We start from the raw sequence: 22,124 nt of genomic DNA, 5'->3' as shown, positions 1-22,124 counted from the left end.
TCTCATCTGACCAGAGAACCTTCTTCCATATGTTTGGGGAGTCTCCCACATGCATTTTGATGAACACCAAACATCTTTGCTTATTTTTTTCTTTAAGCAACGGCTTTTTTTCTGGCCACCCTTCCACAAAGCCCAGCTCTGTGGAGTGTACGGCTTAAAGTGGTCCTGTTGACAGATATTCCAATCTCCACTGTGGAGCTTTGCAGCTCCTTCAGGGTTATCTTTAGTCTCTTTATTGCCTCTCTGATTAATTCCCTCCTTGCCTGGTCCATGAGTTTTGGTAGGTGGCCCTCTCTTTGCAGGTTTGTTGTGGTGCCATATTCTTTCCATTTTTTAATAATGGATGTAATGGTTCTCCGTGGGATGTTCAAAGTTTCTGATATTTCTTTTATAACTCAATCTTGATCTGTACTTCTCCACAACATTGTCCCTGACCTGTTTGGAGAGCTCCTTGGTCTTCATGGTGCCCCTTGCTTAGTGGTGTTGAAGACTCTGGGGCCTTTCAGGACAGGTGTATATATACTGAGATCATGTGACACTTAAATAAAAATCCACTTGTGTGGGCTCTTTGCTTGACATCATGGGAAAATCAAAAGAAATCAGCCAAGACCTCAGGAAAAATAATTGACCTCTACAAGTCTGGTTCATCCAGTTCATCGACGCGGTTAGCCTTTATGGCTGGGACTGCAAGTTTGTGTACCTTTTTTTTGCGTGGATTCCGCGAGCACTAGCTGGCTGTACTACAGACACATGTCGTTGTCGTGGGAAATACTCATTGTTATCTTTTCGTAAAACAACTGGTTGCAGTAAAGAGCAAATCTGGATACTAAGGAGATCCTGAGGGAAATCGACGAGTACCAACAGCTTTACGCTATGGAGGAACAACATACTCCTTCACGGAAAAATCCGATCACCTCAAAAAATAACTTTAACCCGACAAAAAAAGAAAAACAGATTAATCTACAGACACGGACGATTTACTTACCATTGAGGTAGAGGCTAGTGCTCTGGCTGGAATCCATGCAACACTGGAAAAGTTGTGTGAGGAGGTAGCAGGGCTGAGGGGGGAGTTTGGAGTTCAGCCAGAGTGAAATTTTCACGCTCCAAAGAGAAAACATGACACTCACAGCCAAGGTAAAAATCCACGATTCCAACATGGATTGTCTACTTAGGGAAAACAGGGTGATGGAGTCGCTACTAGACATACAAAGTCGTAGCATGCGTGAAAATGACATTTTTTTCGGGGATTCCTGAAGACGCATCCAATAATCCAGAGGGGGCAATCAGAGAGTTCATGCAATCCGCTTGGAACTTCCCATAGAGACTGTAAACAAGGTGGCTTTCCACCGAGTACACAGACTTGGAGCTTAGAGCGACAAGACCAAGGGTCCCCGACTGATCATCGCAAAATTTGAACACTATCAACAAAAGGAGCTGATCAAAAGCAGAGGAAGGGAGCTTAAAGGGACTAAATTCGGTCTCAATTACCAGTTTTCAAGGGAGATAAACAAATGCCGTAAGAGACTGTATCCGGTAGAAAGACAACAAAGGAAGGATGGTAGGTGTGCCTTTATCATTGTGGACAAACTCTTTACAGATGGACAGCTATTCCGAGACAGCTCCATAACACCGTGGCTGTACTACATTTTACAGAGACTTCAGGTTACGAAAAAAAAGAAGGTATGGGAACTGTAAAATTATCTGAACATTATGAAGTGGATATGAACACACACATACTCAATTACATGCTTGCTTACACATATAGACACACCTGATCTCGCTCTCCTCTCTCACTCTCTCTTCTCTTCTCTATTGTCGAGAACTCTTCAATAATTTAACTTTTTAGGGATAGGGGGCAGCATTTTCACTTTGGATGAATAGCGTGCCCAGAGTGAACTGCCTCCTACTCTGTCCCAGATGCTAATATATGCATATTATTATTACTATTGGATAGAAAACACTCTGAAGTTTCCAAAACTGTTTGAATTATGTCTGTGAGTATTACAGAACTCATATGGAAGGCAAACTTCCAAACAGGAAGTGGAAATTCTGAGGCTGGTTGATTTTCAACAAATCGCCTATTCAAATCCCAGTAAGATATGGATTTGTTCTCACTTCCTACGCCTTCCACTAAATGTCAACAGTCTGTAGAACGTTGAATGAAGCCTGTACTGTGATGTGGGGCCGGATGGGAGGTGATTCAGTCAGTGGTCTAGCAGATTGCCAGTTCCTGGTCACGCGCATTCCAAATGACATCGTCTTGCTTTCCATTACTTCTAGAGACACAAAGGAATTCTCCGGTTGGAACGTTATTGGATATGTATGATAACAACATCCTGAAGATTGATTCTCTACTTAGTTTGACCAGTTTATTCGACCTGTAATATAACTTTTTGAAGTTTTCGTCCGAGTTCGCATGGATCTGCGCGAGCGTTTGGACATGTGTACTACACATCCTAGCAAAAGTAGCTACTTGGACATAAATAATTGACATTATCGAACAAAACAACAATTTATTGTGGAACTAGGATTCCTGGGAGTGCATTCTGATGAAGATCATCAAAGGTAAGGGAATATTTATGATGTAATTTCGTATTTCTGTTGACTCCAACATGGCGGAGAAATGTTTTTTATATCTGAGCGCCGTCTCAAATTATTACATGGTGTGCTATTTCCGTAAAGTTTTTTTGAAATCTGACACAGCGGTTGCATTAAGAACAAGTGTATCTTTAATTCTATGTAAAACATGTATCTTTCATCAAAGTGTATGATGAGTATTTCTGTTATTAGTTGTGGCTCTCTGCAATTTCTCCGGATATTTTGGAGGCATTTCTGAACATGGCGCCAATGTAAACTAAGATTTTTGGATATAAGTATGCACATTATCAAACAAAACATACACGTATTGTGTAATATGATGTCCTATGAGTGTCATCTGATGAAGATCATCAAAGGTTAGTGATTCATTTTATCTCTATTTCTAATTTTTGTGACTCCTATCTTTGGCTGGGAAAATGGCTGTGTTTTTTGGACTTGGCGGTGATCTAACGTAATCATATGTTGTGTTGTCGCTGTAAAGCATTTTTTAAATCGGACACGATGAGTATCGTTTCATTTGCTGTATTGGACTTGTTAATGTGTGAAAGTTCTAAAAAAAATCTAAAAAGAAAATCAGCCAAGACCTATATCCAGAAAAAATATATATTTGAATTTCCCGCGCTGCCTTTTCAGCAGAATGTTGTGGGGGGGTTCCGCTAGCGGAACGTGTGTCCTAGAAAGGTTAATGTGTTTATTGTTTGTCTATATTTTTTATGTATTTGTCTACAAGTTTATATATGTTTACAACAAGCAAGGGGAAGATATCAGAATAGGGGCATTGGGGAATAATAAAATATTTTATGGAATACATTTGTACTGTAGTGAAGCCGTCTCTAGAGTAATGCAAGGTCTCTTTCATGATCATGTGAAACGTCAATTGCTATGGAAATGCTGGGATGTGTTTTTCAATTATGTTAAAGGTAATTATAATGCAACTATGATGGTGATACGATATGGATTACAATTATCATCATGAATATCAAAGCTTTACGCACTACATGTTACACATAGACACTCAGCCATACAAATTGGCAGAGTTATTATTTATTTGGACATCACACATTATAGTCTTACTCTTATACAGACATCGTACACACTCACTATATCACATCAACCTACTCAGATTTGCTACACACATAATATCTTGTCTCAATTTTCTAACATCTGTGGTATTGGCTCACAGGCAAACTAGCAAGGGAATAAAACAAATATTTCTAGAACCTATTTCTTGAATTCTAAATATCAGACATTTGAAAGCTCTAGTTTTGACCTTCATAATAACTCTGATGGCAGTAACTTTACAAGCACTAATTAAGGTCAATTTAGACTGAGAATAGTATCTAGTTATGGTAAGGGGTGAAATAAGTATAGCCAGTTATAATTGTAACGGTTTAGCAGATTATAAAAAAGAAGATCAGTCTTTACACAGCTAAAAGAAAAGGAATATAACATATACTGTTTACAGGAAACTCACTCTTCATCCTTAGATGAAGTTGCGTGGAAAAGGGAATGGGGTGGTGAAATAATTTTCCGTCATGGACAAAGGAACTCAAAGGGTGTGATGATATTAATTAACAAAAATGTCAATCTGAATGTGCAAATAGTCAGGAATGATTCGCAAGGAAGGTGGATCATTTTTGAATATGAAAGTCGACGAAAAAGAGATTTGGCTCATTCATTTATATGTTCCAAATCAGGATGATCCACACTTCTTCGAAAACATTTATACCAATTTATTGAACTTACCGGCAACAAATGATCTAATCATTATGGTCGGAGACTATAACAGTGTTAACTTCTTTCAGCTAGGGGGCAGAATCTTTCAGCTAGGGGGCAGAAGTTTGGAAAAATAACGTTCCCAAGGTAAACAGACTATGTCTCAGGCTCAGATATTAGAATATGCATATAATTGACGGATCAGGATAGAAAACACTCGAAAGTTTCCAAAACTGTCAAAATATTGTCTGTGAGTATAACAGAACTGATTTTGCAGGCGAAAACCTGAGGAACTCCAAGTGCATTTTTATTATATTTTTATCCCTGTTCCATGCTTGCACCTCCTCCATTTAAAGGGATATCAACCAGATTCCTTTTCCAATGGCTTCCTCAGGCTGTGACCAGGCTTTAGACATAGTTTCAAGCATTTATCTTGAAAAATAAGCGAGATTTATCAAAACGCGTCAGGTGTCCTTTGATTAGTTCCTGCGCAGGAGAGATGTGGCTCGACATTTTCTTTCTCTGTAGTATTGAACAGTTTACCGTCCGGTTGAAATATGATCGATTATGTATGTTAAAAACAACCTGAGGATTGATTATAAAAAACCTTTGACATGTTTCTACGAACATTACGGATACTTTTTGGAATTTCAGTCTGCCCTTCAGGACCGGAACGAGCTTGTGGTTTTCTGAACATAACGCGCAAACCAAATGGCGTTTTTGGTTATAAAACTAATCTTTATCGAACAAAAATAACATTTATTGTGTAACTGGGAGTCTCGTGAGTGCAAACATCCGAAGATTATCAAAGGTAAGCGATTAATTTGATTGCTTTTCTGACTTTCGTGACCAAGCTAATTTAAGGCTAGCTGTTCTAGCAGTGACACTCACAAACGCTTGGATTGCTTTCGCTGTAAAGCATATTTTCAAAATCTGACACGATAGGTGGATTAACAAAATGCTAAGCTGTGTTTTAGTATATTTCAGCTGTGATTCCATGATTATAAATATTTTTAGTATTATTTTTGAATTTGGCGCTCTGTAATTCAGCAGTTGTTTACGAAAATGATCCCATAAAAGGGAAGAAATTAAGTACCTCAATGGACCGTAAAGGTAATCACTCTACAAACTATCATCACCGTTCCCTTAAGGAAATCACAAATATTATGGACACATTAAAAATAGTGGATATATGGAGACTAAAAAACCCCGACCTAGTGAGATATACATGGAGGAGACTTAATCAAGCTAGTCGTCTTGACTACTTTCTTGTCTCTTTCTCTCTTGCATCAAAGGTTAAACAAGTTTTAATAGGAGACAGAATGCGATCGTATCATCATCTAATTGGCATTCACATAACTCTTACAGATTTTCCACGTGGACGGGGATATTGGAAATGTAAGTTTACTGGAGAACAACTTATTTTTTAACTAAGACAAAATAACTTATAACTGAATTTTTTCAGTATAATATAGGTTCAGCAAATCCCCTTATTGTTTGGGATACCTTTAAATGTACCTTCAGGGGTCATTCAATTCAATATTCATCAATAATAAAAAAGCAGTTTCTGGCTAAAGAGACAAGACTAACAAGGGAAATCCATGAACTAATAGTACAGGTAGATAGCAATAAAAACGATACTACAGAGATACAAAATAAGTTAGAGGAAAACAAAAAGAACTTGAGGAACATATTCAAGAACGATCTAATGTAATCTTTTATACAAATAAAGCAAACTGGATGGAATATGGGGAAAAATGTACAAAATTCTTCCTGAATCTCCAATACAGGAACGCAAACAAAAACAAAAAGAATTTGCAGAAACTTGTTAATGAATACGGAGTCATCTATGATTCTTCAAATTATATTTTAAAAGAGGAAGCTAATTATTTTAGGCAGATGTTCTCTTTTCATGTCTCATCCTTTACCACTGAATGAAGATTATGGTAAGGAATTATTTTCAACTAATATAAAAATGGAAAATTAACAAATGTACAGATAGAGGCATATCAAGTATTTTTTGATATACTACAAGCGCCATTGTTAGATTGTTTTAACTACTCCTATAGAAATGGTAGTCTGTAAGGTACTCAGCAGGAAGGTCTGATTTCTCTATTATTAAAACAAGACCCAGATGGCAAATATAAAGACCCAGTCTATCTAAAAAACTGGATGCCCCTTACACTTCAATGTCGTGATGCAAAAATACTAGAAAAATGCATAGCAATCAGAATTAAAAGGGTTTTATCAGGTATTGTTCATCCTGATCAGACAGTTTTTTTTTTACATGGTTAATACATTGGAGATATACGACAACTACTAGAAATAATAGAACATCATGAAACATATAAGAAGCCAGGAATGGTATTTATAGCGGATTTTGAAAAGGCATTTGATAAAGTAAGACTGGATTTTATTTATAAATGCCTGGATTTTTTCAATTTCGGTAATTCTCTTATAAAATGGGTAAAAAATTAATGTATAGCAACCCCAGGTGTAAAATAGTAAATACCGGCTACTTCTCAGAGAGTTTTGAATTTTCAAGAGGAGTTAAACAAGGGTGTCCGCTGTCACCATATCTATTCGTTATGGCCATCGAAATGCTAGCTATTAAAATCCGATCCAATAACAACATTAGCGGATTAGAAATCCATGTATGAATGTCCATGTATGCCGATGACTCAAGTTTTATAATAAGTCCACAAGCTAGATCCCTGCAATGTCTCATTAAAGATCTAGATACCTTTTCTGTACCCTCTGGACTAAAACCTACTGTAATTTCCGGACTATAAGCCGCTACTTTTTCTCACACTTTGAACCTTGCGGCTTATACAATGACGCGGCTAATTTATGGATTTTTCCTGCTTTCACAAGATTCATGCTGCCAAAAAACTGAGCACCGTCACATAATGTGACGTAAATCGAGCACGCTCAAACTTCCCATCATGCCAGTGGGTCCTGACAGCGTGGAGCATTGTCAAAAAATCCACTATCATCAACGGGTTTCGAAAGGCTGGACTGCTGCGTGTTGAAGAGGGCAGCATGAGCTCAGCGCGAAATTTGCCTCCGGATGAAAGTGACGAGAGCGACAATGAAAACGATCCAACATCAGATGATGTGCACAGGAGGAGGAAGATAGTGACCAATGACTTTCTTGGCAGGCTACTGTTTACTGCAAATTTTTTAAATTTTTGTTACAAGCTGTGTTTCGTTAAAGCCTATTTATTTTTGTTACAAGCCGTGTTTCGTTAAAAAGCCTATTTATTTTTGTTACAAGCCGTGTTTCGTTTAAAGGCTGTGTAAAGTTAATTTGTTTCAATGTACCGGTAGGCACCTGCGGCTTATAGACATGTGCGGCTTATTTATGTACAAAATACATATATTGTTTTAAATTCGTGGGTGCGGCTTATATTCAGGTGCGCTTAATAGTGCAGAAATTACGGTAATTATGTGTACAATATTACGTAATGGGTCCTTAAAAAATACAACTTTTACATTACCCTGCAGTTTACCTATAAAATGGGCTGATGGTGAAGTAAACATACTTCACCATTATAACACAAAATATATAAATAAGCACTCCAAAATGAATTTCAATTGAAAACGTGTAAAAATAGACAAGATCCTGCAACCATGGAGAGGCTGTCTATTTATGGAAAAATTACCCTGATTAACTCATTAGTCATATTTCAGTTTACACACTTACATATGGCGCAGCCTACTCCTGATGATTCGTTTTTCAAATCATATGAGCAAAAAATATTTCGCTTTATCTCGGACGCTAAACCAGACAAAATAAAACGTGCCTATCTATATAATCAATATGAATTGGGTGGGTTGAGATGATTAAATATAAAAGCACTAAACCTCTCTCTAAAAGTGTCACTTATTCAAAAGTTTTATTTGAACCCTAAATGGTTCTCAAGTAGATTACTAAGAAAAGCTCATCCATTGTTTAAAAATTGCCTTTTTGCCTTTGTGCAGATTGTCATGTCTCAATTTCGATTTATTGAAAATTATACTTTTTTCAAAGTATCTCTCTTTTTCAAACAAGCATTGCAGAGCTGGCTACAATTTCAACTTCATCCCCATGAAAAGATATAACAAATATTACAACAAATATTTTGGCTGAACTCAAATGTGCTGGTTGATAAAATATCTGTATATATGGGAAAGATGTTTGAAACGGGTATTTTGTTCTTAAATGATATTGTAAATTGGAATGGTAGAGATGTCCTTCATGGAATTGTACGGAAAGGTCTGCTTAATCCAAGAGTACAACCAATTGATTGTACTGGAGGAGGTAGGGAACTGGTCTGTCTGCCCAATATAAAGGATCAAAACTGGCAGAGGAATAAAAATAGCATAAATAGGAAAGTATACCAGTTAAGTATACAGATTGCAAAATAGTTGGGAAGAGATTTTTGATGTACCGATTCCATGGTACAGGGTGTATGAGTTGATATATAAAATAATGCAAGATTCAAGACTTCGTGCCTTTCAGCTAAAATTATTATATAGACTTCTTGCCACCAACAAAATGTTGAATAATTGGGGTGTATGAGTTGATATATAAAACAACGCCAGATTCAAGACTTCGTGCTTTTCAGCTAAAATTATTATATAGAATTCTTGCCACCAACAAAATGTTGAATAATTGGGGCATAAAATCATCAAAGCTCTGCAGTATACAGAATCAATAGACCATTTATTTTGGTATTGCCCTCAGGTAGCCTGTTTCTGGTCTCAGGTTCAGGAATGGCTGAAATAGTACTGTTAGGAGATCTGGAGAGACTGAGTCAGTCAATTACTAATATACTAATACTCTTAGTAAAAGTATTTATCTTCAACTCACAATCTGTGGATTATATTTGATTAGATAGATTGAAATTGTACATGAAACATCACAGTATAGTTGAACGATATGTGTTGCGTAGAAACCCGAAGTGGGTGGCCAGTAGAGATAGATGGGATGGGCTGAGGGAAGCTGAGGGTTGGTATGTGGAATTGGAGACAAGTGGGAGTTGAGTTGCTGTGTGAGAGATAGAATGGTGTTCAAAGATAAAAGTAAAAAAATTAAATAAAAAGTCTAAATAAATCATAATAAAAAGTACACATGAGTGCACCTTGCCTATGCCGCTCGGCCATCCATATACTTACATGTACATATTCTCATTCAGCCCTTTAGATTTGTGTGCATTAGGTAGTTGTTGGGGAATTGTTAGATTACTTGTTAGATATTACTGCACTGTCGGAACTAAAAGCACAAGCATTTCGCTACACTCGCATTAACATGTGCTAACCATGTGTATGTGACAAATAAAACTTGATTTGATTGTGTGTATGCCAGTGACACACAATCTCAATTTAATAAATTTTAAATTCAGGCTGTAGCACAACAAATGTGGAAAAGGTCAAGGGGTGTGAACATTTTCTGAAGGCACTGTATGTCTCTACATTTTTAAAATCATTAGTAAAGTCAGTCATCAGAAAGAGTCAGTTGTCATATATGACCAAGCAGAGGAACAATAGTAGACACATGAGAGAGAGCATGTACACATGCTAGGTGAAGGTGGGGACAAGAGAAAGAGACAAAAGGAGTGAGAGATACAGTGATAGGTTGATTGATGGAGGGATTCCCCCATGGTGTGTCTACCAACTGAGCCGTGTGGCTCAGTTGGTAGAGCATGGCGCTTGCAACGCCAGAGTTGTGGGTTCATTCCCCACGGGGGGACCAGGATGAATATGTATGAACTTTCCAATTTGTAAGTCGCTCTGGATAAGAGCGTCTGCTAAATGACTTAAATGTAAATGTAAATGTAATGTGTGTGACTACCTCTGCGCAGGACAAAACAGGTCAAAAGAATAAAGGAGAGAGGCTGTTGTAAGGATGAGAGAGCTGCAGTGAAGGAGAGGGGAAGAGAAGAAAAGAGAGATGAGTGCCTCTTCATGTTTGGTTATAATAAAACTACTGTAAAGCAATCTATCTACAGCATAGGAGATAGAGACAAACATTGAAAACTAGTATTTGTCTCAATGGTTACTTCTAGCCATACCTTTTGAAACCCGGTCATAATAGGCATACAGAAACCCAATGGATTCACATCAAATGTATCCATTACTCTATTAAAACATTAGGTACTTTCTTATTCTCTGAAGTGAATAAGAAAGTATTCACTTTCTTATTGAAGTGAGAGATAAGGCCCAGATTCAGTAAACATTTGCACCAGTGCAACGGATGCCTGTTATTATATGAGAATAACATACATTTCCATTTCACCTTCAAATCGTGATTTCACATTTATGCTTTAGACCTTCCAGAAAAATATCTGCTGCAAATGCTTGCACATGAAAAAATGCTTAGCTAGAACTAGCACTCTGTTGTCATTTTCTTGAAATACTAAATAGGCCTGGGTAGTTACCTCTTTCTTATATCGTAGCTGGTTGTAAATGGGCGGTTTTTGAGAGGTCTCAATCTTGACCTCTTGCGTTGACGTCCTATATGAGGGGTTACTGTAGGTCAGGTTGCTCACCCCGGGGTCAGCAAACTTGGATTTTTTGTGTCTGAGGATAGAAATATGGGAAAACACATTGTACACACAGTCCACTGGATAAAACTGTTCATGGGGTGGCAATCTAGGTTAGCTCCCACAACAGACAAATGTCACAGGTCTAATGTAGATACTCAACTAGTCTAAAGAAGGCCAGTTTTTTTGCTTCTTTAATCAGAACAACAGTTTTCAGCTGTGCTAACATAATTGCAAAAGGGTTTTCTAATGATCAATTAGCCTTTTAAAATGATAAAGTTGGATTAGCTAACTTGTTGATAATGGGCCTCTGTACGCTTATGTAGATATTCCATTAAAAAATCACAGTTTCCAGCTACACTAGTCATTTACAACATTAACAATGTCTACACTGTATTTCTGATGAATTTTATTAGATTTTAATGGACAGAAAATTTGCTTTTCTTTAAAAAAAACAAGGACATTTCTAAGTGATCCCAAACTTTTGAACGGTAATGTACATATTATTTTTATTACTAGCACTAACTTTGTTGATGACTTCTTAATTGAGGAACATTTGACTTAATATGACTAATGTGGTTGTCTCACCTAGCTACTTTAAGATGAATGTACTAACAATAAATTGCTCTAGATTAGAGCATCTGATAAATTACTAAAATGTAAATGTCAAATGACAGAAATTTTGAGTATTTAGAGAGGACTTGGTCTTACCTGTAAATAATGAAGGCAGTGATGATTATCAGGATGGCCAGAATGGTCAATGCTCCTCCAATCACATAGCTGATATGAAGCCCCTCCCCTGTGAAAGAAGCGTTGCAGATGAACAAATCAAATTGTATTTGTCACATGCGCCGAATACAACCAGTGTAGACCTTACAGTGAAATGCTTCCTTACAAGCCCTTAACCAACAATGCAATTTTAAGAAAATACCAACAAAAAAAAGAGAAGAATAACAAACAATTAAAGAGCAGCAGTAAATAACAATAGTGGGGCTATATACACGGGGTACCAGTACAGAGTCAATGTGCGGTGGCACCGGTGTCAAGGTAATTGAGGTAATATGTACATGTAGGTAGAGTTATTAAAGTGACTATGCATAGATAATAACAGCAGCAGCATAGAATGGGGGGCAATGCAAATAGTCTGGGTAGCCATTTGATTAGCTGTTCAGGAGTCTTATGGCTTGGGGGTAGAAGCTGTTGAGAAGCCTCTTGGACCTAGATTTGGCGCTGCAGTACCGCTTGCCGTGCGGTAGCAGAGAGAACAGTCTATGACTAGGGCGGCTGGAGTCTTTGCCAATTTTTAGGGACTTCCTCTGACACCACCTGGTATAGAGTTCCTGGTTGGCAGGAAGCTTGGCCCCAGTGATGTACTGGGCCATACGCACTACCCTCTGTAGTGCCTTGCGGTCGGAGGCCGAGCAGTGGCCATACCAGGCAGTGATACAATCCGTCAGGACGCTCTCGATGGTGCAGCTTTAAAACCATTTGAGGATATGAGGACCCATGCCAAATCTTTTCAGTCTCCTGAGGGGGAATAGGTTTTGTCATGCCCTCTTCGCGACTGTCTTGGTGTGTTTGGACCATGTTAATTTGTTGGTGATGTGGACGCCATGGAACTTGAAGCTCTCAACCTGCTCCACTAGAGCCACGCCGATGAGAATGGGGACGTGCTTGGTCCTCCATTTCCTGTAGTCCACGATCATCTCCTTTGTCTTGATCACGTTCAGGGAGAGGCTGTTGTCGGTGATCAGGCCTACCACTGTTGTGTCATCAGAAAACTTAATGATGGTGTTGGAGTTGTGCCTGGCCGTGCAGTCATGAGTGAACAGGGAGTACAGGAGGGGACTGAGCACGCACCCCTGAGGGGCCACCATGGCAGATGTGTTGTTACTTACCCTTACCACTTGGGGGAGGCCCATCATGAAGTCCAGGATCCAGTTGCAGAGGGAGGTGTCTCGTCCCAGGGTCCTTATCTTTGTGATGAGCTTTGAAGGCACTATGGTGTTGAACGCTGAGCTATAGTAAATGAATAGCATTCTCACATAGGTGTTCCTTTTGTCTAGGTGGGAAAGGGCAGTGTGGAGTGTAATAGAGATTGCATCATCTGTGGATCTGTTGGTGCAATATGCAAATTGGAGTGGGTTTCTGGGATAATGGTATTGATGTGAACCATGAACAGCCTTTCAAAGCAATTTCATTGCTACAGACGTGAGTGCTATTGGTCGGTAGTCATTTAGGCAGATTACCTTAGTGTTCTCGTGTGCAAGTTAGTGTTCTCGTGTGCAGGGACTATGGTGGTCTGCTTAAAACATGTTGGTATTACAGACTCAGACAGGGAGAGGTTGAAAATGTCAGTGAAGACACTTGCCAGTTGGTTAAGGCCTGCTCGAAGCACACATTCTAGTAATCCTTGTGGCCCAGCGGCTTTGTGAATGTTGACCAGTTTAAAGGTCTTTTCTCACATTGGCCGCGGAGAGCGTGATCAAACAGTCATCCAGAACAGCTGATGCTCTCATGCATATTTCAGTGTTACTTGCCTCGAAGCGAGCATAGAAGTTATTTAGCTCGTCTTGTAGGCTTGTGTCGCTGTGCAGCTCTCGGCTGTGCTTCCCTTTGTAGTCTGTAATAGTTTGCAAGCCCTGCCACATCTGACGAGCGTTGGAGCCGGTGTAGTATGATTTGTTCTTAGTCCTGTATTGATGCTTTGCCTGTTTGATGGTTCGTCGGAGGGCATAGCGGGATATCTTATAAGCTTCCGGGGTACAGTCCCTCTCCTTGAAAGCGGCAGCTCTACGCTTTAGCTCAGTGCGAATGCTGCCTGTAATCCATGGCTTCTGGTTGGGGTATGTACGTACAGTCACTGTGGGGACGAAGTCCTCAATGCACTTATTGATAAAGCCATTGACTGATGTGGTGTACTCCTCAATGGCATCGGAAGAATTCAAGAACATATTCCTGTCTGTGCTAGCAAAACAATTCTGTAGTTTAGCATCTACTTCATCTGACCACTTCTTTATTGACTGAGTCACTGGTGCTTCATGCTTTAATTTCTGCTTGTAAGCAGGAATCCGGAGGATAGAGTTATGGTCAGATTTGCCAAATGGAGAGCGAGGGAGAGCTTTGTACGCATCTCTGTTTGTGGAGTAAAGGTGGTCTAGAATTGTTTTTCCTCTGGTTGCACATTTAACGTGTTGATAAAAATTAGGTAAAACTGATTTAAGTTTCCCTGCATTAAAGTCCCCGGCCACTAGGAGAGCCGCCTCTGTATGAGCGTTTTCCTGTTTGCTTATGGCGGAATACAGCTCATTGAGTGCGGTTTTAGTGCCAGCCTCGGTCTGTGGTGGTATGTAGACATCTATGAAAAATACATACGAAAACTCTCTAGGTAGATAGTGTGGGCTACAGCTTATGAGATACTCTACCTTAAGCGAGCAAAACCTTAAGACTTCCTTAGATATCGTGCACCAGCTATTGTTTACAAATATGCATAGGCCCCTGCCCTGTGTCTTACCAGAGGCTGCTGTTCTGTCCTGCCGATAGAGTGTATAACCCGCCAGTTATGTTCTTAATGTCGTCATTCAGCCACGACTCGTCATTCAGCCACGATATTACAGTTTTTAATGTCCTGTTGGTAAGATATACGTGCTTTCAGTTTGTCCCATTTATTCTCCAGCGATTGAACGTTAGCTAGCAGGATGGAAGGCAAGGGCAGATTAGCCACTCGTCACGTGATCCTCACAAGGCACCCTGATCTCTTTCCGCGAAACCTCTGTTTCCTTTACCAGCAAATCACGGGGATCTGGGCCTGGTCGGGTGTCCGACTCAATGAAGAACTCTTCGTCCAATTTGAGGTGAATAATCCCAGTTCTGATGTCCAGAAGCTCTTTTCGGTCATAAGAGACGGTAGCAGCAACATTATGCACAAAACAAGTTATGAACAATGCGAAAATACAAACAAAATATCATGGTTGGTTAAGAGCCGATAAAAACGGAAGCCCCCCCCTCCGGCGCCATTTTCCTCCAACATCAACCAATGACTGGATTACACTGCTATGACATCTAAACAATTAGATATAGCCTATAAAATCAACACTGTACATTTGAAAGTGAATAATTTATTATAATGATAGTAATGATGATGCAAAGTGTGATGAAGATGCTACTGAGGGTAATAATCATGATAATGATGATGATGATGAAGCTGACTGATCTTTATCTTACCGTGAGGAGCCGTCACCACGTTGCTCTCTAAGCAGCCCTCCACACTCAGGCTCTTGTCTGTGCAGCTACAAAACGGGATGTAAAAAAACCTTTACCATCAAACTGAGCATATACTTTCTCACAAACTGAAGATATAAAAGTAAAGCATAGTGATACAATGTATTTAGTCAAAATTCATATCAGACAGCACTCATTATGTATCAATAGGATCCCTTCAAGTCATGGCCAATGAGGTAAAATGTCAGGCCTGTAGTTGACATACTTAATCAGTGGGGGTCCTTGCTGAGGCGTGTCTGTGGAGGCTTTGGGGATCTTGTTAGGGGCTGGGGTGCTGGTGGTCTCTCTGTCTGGTGAGGTTGGCACATAACCTGAGACTAAACAGAGGAACAATGATTAGTGTTTTAAAGATACGTAAACAGATCACACACAAAACTGGAATGTTGCTTATCAAAATAAGTTGTTTCTCATACGCATGCAAGTACACACACACACAAACTCACTTGTGGAGCAGGGCCTGCTGTCTGGTTCATCAGGGCAGGCACAGACAAAGCTGTTTGTATTAGCGAAGCAGAGATGAGTACATCCTCCATTATTCACCCCACAGTGGTTAGTGCCTGCATGGAAAAGAAAAGGCTTACATTAACCTGTTAAGCTCGTGGCATTTTCACAACAGCACATATAAAATCAAATAACATTTTATTGGTCACACACACACTTAGCAGATGTTATTGTGGGTGTAGCGCAATGCTCGTGTTCCTAGCTCCAACAGTGCAGTAGTATCTAACAATTCACAACAATACACAAATCTAAAAGTACAAGAATGGAACTAAGAAATATATAAATATTAGGACGAGCAATGCTGGAGTGGCATTGACTAAATACAGTAGAATATAATATAGTATATACATATGAGATGAGTAAAGCAGTATGTAAACATTATTAAAGTGACTCGTGCTCCATTATTAAAGTGGCCAGTGATTCCATGTCTATGTATATAGAGCAGTAGCCTCTAAGGCGAAGGGTTGAGTAACCGGGTGGTAGCCGGCTAGTGATGGCTATTTAACAGTCTGATGGCCTTGAGATTGCTGTTTTTCAGTCTCCTGGTCCCAGGTTTAATGCACCTGTACTGACCTCACGTTCTGGATGATAACGGGTTGAACAGGCAGTGGCTCGGATTGTTGATGTCCTTGTTGGCCTTCCTTTGACATCGGGTGCTGTAGGTGTCCTGGAGGGCAGGCAGTGTGTTTCCTACCTTCACTACCTGGGGGCGGCCTATCAGGAAGTCCAGGACCCAGTCGCACAGGGCAGGGTTCAGATCCCGGGCCCGAGCTTAATGATGAGCTTGGAGGTTACTATGGTGTTGAAGGCTGAGCTATAGTCACTGAACAGCATTCTGATGTAGGTAATCCAGATGGGATAGGGCAGTGTGATGGCGATTGCCTAGTCTGTGGATCTATTGGGGCGGTAAGCAAATTGAAGTGGGTCTAGGATGTCAGGTAAGGTAGAGGTGAGGTGATCCTTAACTAGACTCTCAAAGCACTTCATGATGACAGAAGTGAGTGCTATGGGGCGATAGTAATTTAGTTCAGTTACCTGTGCTTTCTTGGGTACAGGAACAATGGTGAACATCTTGAAGCAAGTGGGGAAAGCAGACTGGGAAAGGGAGAGATTGAATATGTCCGTAAATACTCTAGCCAGCTGGTCTGCGCACGCTCTGAGAACGCGGCTAGGGATGCCGTCTGGGCCGGCATGTCTTGCGAGGGTTAACACGCTTAAATGATCACAAGGCAGAGTTCATCTCAGCCTATGCCTCCCTCCAGTCCCTCGACTTCCTGGCACTGACGGAAACATGGATCACCACAGATAACACTGCTACTCCTACTGCTTTCTCTTCGTCCGCCCACGTGTTCTCGCACACCCCGAGAGCTTCTGGTCAGCGGGGTGGTGGCACCGGGATCCTCATCTCTCCCAAGTGGTCATTCTCTCTTTGTCCCCTTACCCATCTGTCTATCGCCTCCTTTGAATTCCATGCTGTCACAGTTACCAGCCCTTTCAAGCTTAACATCCTTATCATTTATCGCCCTCCAGGTTCCCTCGGAGAGTTCATCAATGAGCTCGATGCCTTGATTAGCTCCTTTCCTGAGGACGGCTCACCTCTCACAGTTCTGGGCGACTTTAACCTCCCCACGTCTACCTTTGACTCATTCCTCTCTGCCTCCTTCTTTCCACTCCTCTCCTCTTTTGACCTCACCCTCTCACCTTCCCCCCCTACTCACAAGGCAGGCAATACGCTCGACCTCATCTTTACTAGATGCTGTTCTTCCACTAACCTCATTGCAACTCCCCTCCAAGTCTCCGACCACTACCTTGTATCCTTTTCCCTCTCGCTCTCATCCAACACTTCCCACACTGCCCCTACTCGGATGGTATCGCGCCGCCCCAACCTTCGCTCTCTCTCCCCCGCTACCCTCTCCTCTTCCATCCTATCATCTCTTCCCTCTGCTCAAACCTTCTCCAACCTATCTCCTGATTCTGCCTCCTCAACCCTCCTCTCCTCCCTTTCTGCATCCTTTGACTCTCTATGTCCCCTATCCTCCAGGCCGGCTCGGTCCTCCCCTCCCGCTCCGTGGCTCGACGACTCATTGCGAGCTCACAGAACAGGGCTCCGGGCAGCCGAGCGGAAATGGAGGAAAACTCGCCTCCCTGCGGACCTGGCATCCTTTCACTCCCTCCTCTCTACATTTTCCTCTTCTGTCTCTGCTGCTAAAGCCACTTTCTACCACTCTAAATTCCAAGCATCTGCCTCTAACCCCAGGAAGCTCTTTGCCACCTTCTCCTCCCTCCTGAATCCTCCTCCCCCTCCCCCCCCTCCTCCCTCTCTGCAGATGACTTCGTCAACCATTTTGAAAAGAAGGTCGACGACATCCGATCCTCGTTTGCTAAGTCAAACGACACCGCTGGTTCTGCTCACACTGCCCCACCCTGTGCTCTGACCTCTTTCTCCCCTCTCTCTCCAGATGAAATCTCGCGTCTTGTGACGGCCGGCCGCCCAACAACCTGCCCGCTTGACCCTATCCCCTCCTCTCTTCTCCAGACCATTTCCGGAGACCTTCTCCCTTACCTCACCTCGCTCATCAACTCATCCCTGACCGCTGGCTACGTCCCTTCCGTCTTCAAGAGAGCGAGAGTTGCACCCCTTCTGAAAAAACCTACACTCGATCCCTCCGATGTCAACAACTACAGACCAGTATCCCTTCTTTCTTTTCTCTCCAAAACTCTTGAACGTGCCGTCCTTGGCCAGCTCACCCGCTATCTCTCTCAGAATGACCTTCTTGATCCAAATCAGTCAGGTTTCAAGACTAGTCATTCAACTGAGACTGCTCTTCTCTGTATCACGGAGGCGCTCCGCACTGCTAAAGCTAACTCTCTCTCCTCTGCTCTCATCCTTCTAGACCTATCGGCTGCCTTCGATACTGTGAACCATCAGATCCTCCTCTCCACCCTCTCCGAGTTGGGCATCTCCGGCGCGGCCCACGCTTGGATTGCGTCCTACCTGACAGGTCGCTCCTACCAGGTGGCGTGGCGAGAATCTGTCTCCTCACCACGTGCTCTCACCACTGGTGTCCCCCAGGGCTCTGTTCTAGGCCCTCTCCTATTCTCGCTATACACCAAGTCACTTGGCTCTGTCATAACCTCACATGGTCTCTCCTATCATTGCTATGCAGACGACACACAACTAATCTTCTCCTTTCCCCCTTCTGATGACCAGGTGGTGAATCGCATCTCTGCATGTCTGGCAGACATATCAGTGTGGATGACGGATCACCACCTCAAGCTGAACCTCGGCAAGACGGAGCTGCTCTTCCTCCCGGGGAAGGACTGCCCGTTCCATGATCTCGCCATCACGGTTGACAACTCCATTGTGTCCTCCTCCCAGAGCGCTAAGAACCTTGGCGTGATCCTGGACAACACCCTGTCGTTCTCAACCAACATCAAGGCGGTGGCCCGTTCCTGTAGGTTCATGCTCTACAACATCCGCAGAGTACGACCCTGCCTCACACAGGAAGCGGCGCAGGTCCTAATCCAGGCACTTGTCATCTCCCGTCTGGATTACTGCAACTCGCTGTTGGCTGGGCTCCCTGCCTGTGCCATTAAACCCCTACAACTCATCCAGAACGCCGCAGCCCGTCTGGTGTTCAACCCTACCAAGTTCTCTCACGTCACCCCGCTCCTCCGCTCTCTCCACTGGCTTCCAGTTGAAGCTCGCATCCGCTACAAGACCATGGTGCTTGCCTACGGAGCTGTGAGGGGAACGGCACCTCAGTACCTCCAGGCTCTGATCAGGCCCTACACCCAAACAAGGGCACTGCGTTCATCCACCTCTGGCCTGCTCGCCTCCCTACCACTGAGGAAGTACAGTTCCCGCTCAGCCCAGTCAAAACTGTTCGCTGCTCTGGCCCCCCAATGGTGGAACAAACTCCCTCATGACGCCAGGACAGCGGAGTCAATCACCACCTTCCGGAGACACCTGAAACCCCACCTCTTTAAGGAATACCTAGGATAGGATAAAGTAATCCTTCTCACTCCCCCCCCCCTTAAAAGATTTAGATGCACTATTGTAAAGTGGCCGTTCCACTGGATGTCATAAGGTGAATGCACCAATTTGTAAGTCGCTCTGGATAAGAGCGTCTGCTAAATGACTTAAATGTAAATGTTAAATGTAAATGTCTTACTGAAGTTAGCCACGGAGAACGAGAGCCCACAGTCCTTGGGAGCGGCCTGCGTTGGTGGCACTGTGTTATCCTCAAAGCGGGCGAAGATGATGTTCAGCTTGTCTGGGAGCAAGACGGTGTCCGCAACGTGGCTGGTTTCCCTTTGTAATCCGTGATTGTCTGTAGACCCTGCCACATACGTCTCGTGTCTGAGCCGTTGAATTGCGACTCCACTTTGTCTCTGTATTGACGTTTTGCCTGTTTGATTGCCTCACGGAGGGAAAAACTACAGTGTTTGTATTCAACCATATTCCCAGTCATCTTGCCATGGTTAAATGCGGAGGTTCGCGCTTTCAGTTTTACGCAAATGCTGGCATCGATCCACAGTTTCTGGTTTGAGTAGGTTTTAATAGTCACTGTGGGTGACATTCCCTATACACTTCCTGATGAACTCTGTCATGTGTTTGTGAAACGGAACATATCCGAACATATCCGGAACATATCCCAGTCTGCGTGATCAAAACAATCTTGAAGCATAAATTCCGATTGGTCACGCAAGTGTTGAATAGACCTTAGCACAGGTACTTCTTGTTTGAGTTTCTTTCTATAAGGAAGGGAGGAGAAAAATGGAGTCGTGATCTGATTTGCTGAAGGGAGGGTGGGGAGCGCCTTGCAAGCATCTCGAAAAGGCACGTAGCAGTGGTCTAGTGATTTTCCTATGCAACTACAGTCTACAGTCAATGTGTTGATAGAACTTTGGTAGCTTTTTCCTCAAATTTATTTTGTTAAAATCCCCAGCTACAATACATGTGGCCTCAGGATATGTGGTTTCCAGTTTGCATAATGTCCAGTGTAGTTCCTTGAGGGCCGTTGTGGTGTTGACTTGAGGGGGAATATACACGGCTGTGACTAACATATATTTCATGCTTAACTTCTTTGGGAACGGGGGCAGTATTGAGTAGCTTGGATGAATAAGGTGCCCAGAGTAAACTGCCTGCTACTCATCCCCAGAATATAAGATATGCATATTATTAGTAGATTTGGATAGAAAACACTCTGACGTTTCTAAAACTGTTTGAATGATGTATGTGAGTATAACAGAACGTATATAGCAGGCAAAAACCTGAGAAAAAATCCAACCAGGAAGTGGGAAATCTGAGGTTTGTAGGTTTTCAAGTCTTTGCCTATCCAATATACAGTGTCTATGGGGTCAGATTGCACTTCCTAAGGCTTCCACTAGATGTCAACAGTCCTTAGAACCTTGTTTTAGGCTTCTACTGTGAAGGGGGAGAGAATAAGAGCTGTTTGAGTCAGAGGTCTGGCAGAATGCCATGAGTTCAGTCAGGCGCGCGGCTGTGAGTTAGCTGCGTTCCTTTTCATTTCTAAAGACAAAGGAATTGTCCGGTTGAAACATTATTGAAGATTTATGATAAAAACATCCTAAAGATTGATTCTGTACATCGTTTGACATGTTTCTACAAACTGTAATATAACTTTTTTGACTTTTCGTCTGAACTAAGTGATTGCGCATTGAGCATTTGGATTACTGGGCTAAACGCATGAACAAAAAGGAGGTATTTGGACATAAATGATGGACTTTATCGAACAAAACAAACATTTATTGTGGAACTGGGATTCCTGGGAGTGCATTCCGATGAAGATCTTCAAAGGTAAGTGAATATTTATAACGCTATTTCTGAGTTTTGTGACACCTCTCCTTCTTTGGAAAATGGCTGTATGTTTTTCTGTGACTTGGCGCTGACCAAACATAATCGCAAGGTGTGCTTTCGCCGTAAAGCCTTTTTGAAATCTGACAGCGGTTGCATTAAGGAGAAGTCTTTTGTGACACCTCTTCTTCTTTGGAAAATGGCTGTATGTTTTTCTGTGACTAGGCGCTGACCTAACATAATCCCAAGGTGTGCTTTCGCCGTAAAGCCTTTTTGGCTTTCAGACACTGTGGCTGGATTAACGAGAAGTTTATCTTTAAAATGGTGTATAATACTTGTATGTTTGAGGAATTTTAATTATGAGATTTCTGTTGTTTTGAATTTGGCGCCCTGCAATTTCACTGGCTGTTGTTGAGATGGGACGCTAGCGTATATGCATATGAGGAAGCAAACTGACGTTGCTACCTTTCCACTAACGTAATTAGATTTCCTGTCTGATTCCCAGTTCGTCCGCTAAATAGCAGCTGAAGATCACGAGGTCTCCCGGCCACCTGAAACCAGATGCGTCCGGTTGGGCAATGAGCTCAGCGTCTTAAAATGACCCTAGCGATTGGGGTGTTATTTTTTAAATAACACATAGACAAGCGAGGAAACATCCAACTTATTATCCCATTCAATTT

The 22,124-nt window shown here is 42.0% G+C and overlaps 1 protein-coding gene across 3 annotated transcripts in view; it reads right to left on the bottom strand.

Annotated features, from left to right (window-relative positions):
- The window catches only part of LOC139576298 (low-density lipoprotein receptor-related protein 4-like), a 234,579-nt gene that overhangs the window by 5,783 nt on the left and 206,672 nt on the right, over positions 1-22,124 (bottom strand). For 2 of the 3 annotated variants that reach the window (XM_071402240.1, XM_071402241.1), the window contains exons 33-37: positions 15,566-15,679; positions 15,328-15,439; positions 15,066-15,130; positions 11,553-11,640; positions 10,737-10,878 (exon numbers count right to left, since the gene is read on the bottom strand). In XM_071402240.1, coding sequence (XP_071258341.1) covers positions 10,737-10,878; positions 11,553-11,640; positions 15,066-15,130; positions 15,328-15,439; positions 15,566-15,679 — 521 coding nt within the window. Of the gene's footprint in view, positions 1-10,150; positions 10,214-10,736; positions 10,879-11,552; positions 11,641-15,065; positions 15,131-15,327; positions 15,440-15,565; positions 15,680-22,124 lie in introns of all 3 variants that reach the window. The other variant, XM_071402242.1, reaches the window with a different exon arrangement.

This window comes from Salvelinus alpinus, chromosome 5 (assembly GCF_045679555.1).
Source record: "Salvelinus alpinus chromosome 5, SLU_Salpinus.1, whole genome shotgun sequence".
In the NCBI taxonomy this organism is placed as follows: domain Eukaryota; kingdom Metazoa; phylum Chordata; class Actinopteri; order Salmoniformes; family Salmonidae; genus Salvelinus; species Salvelinus alpinus.
Note: the sequence above shows the minus strand (reverse complement) of the source record. Positions and strands in the feature narration are given on the sequence as shown.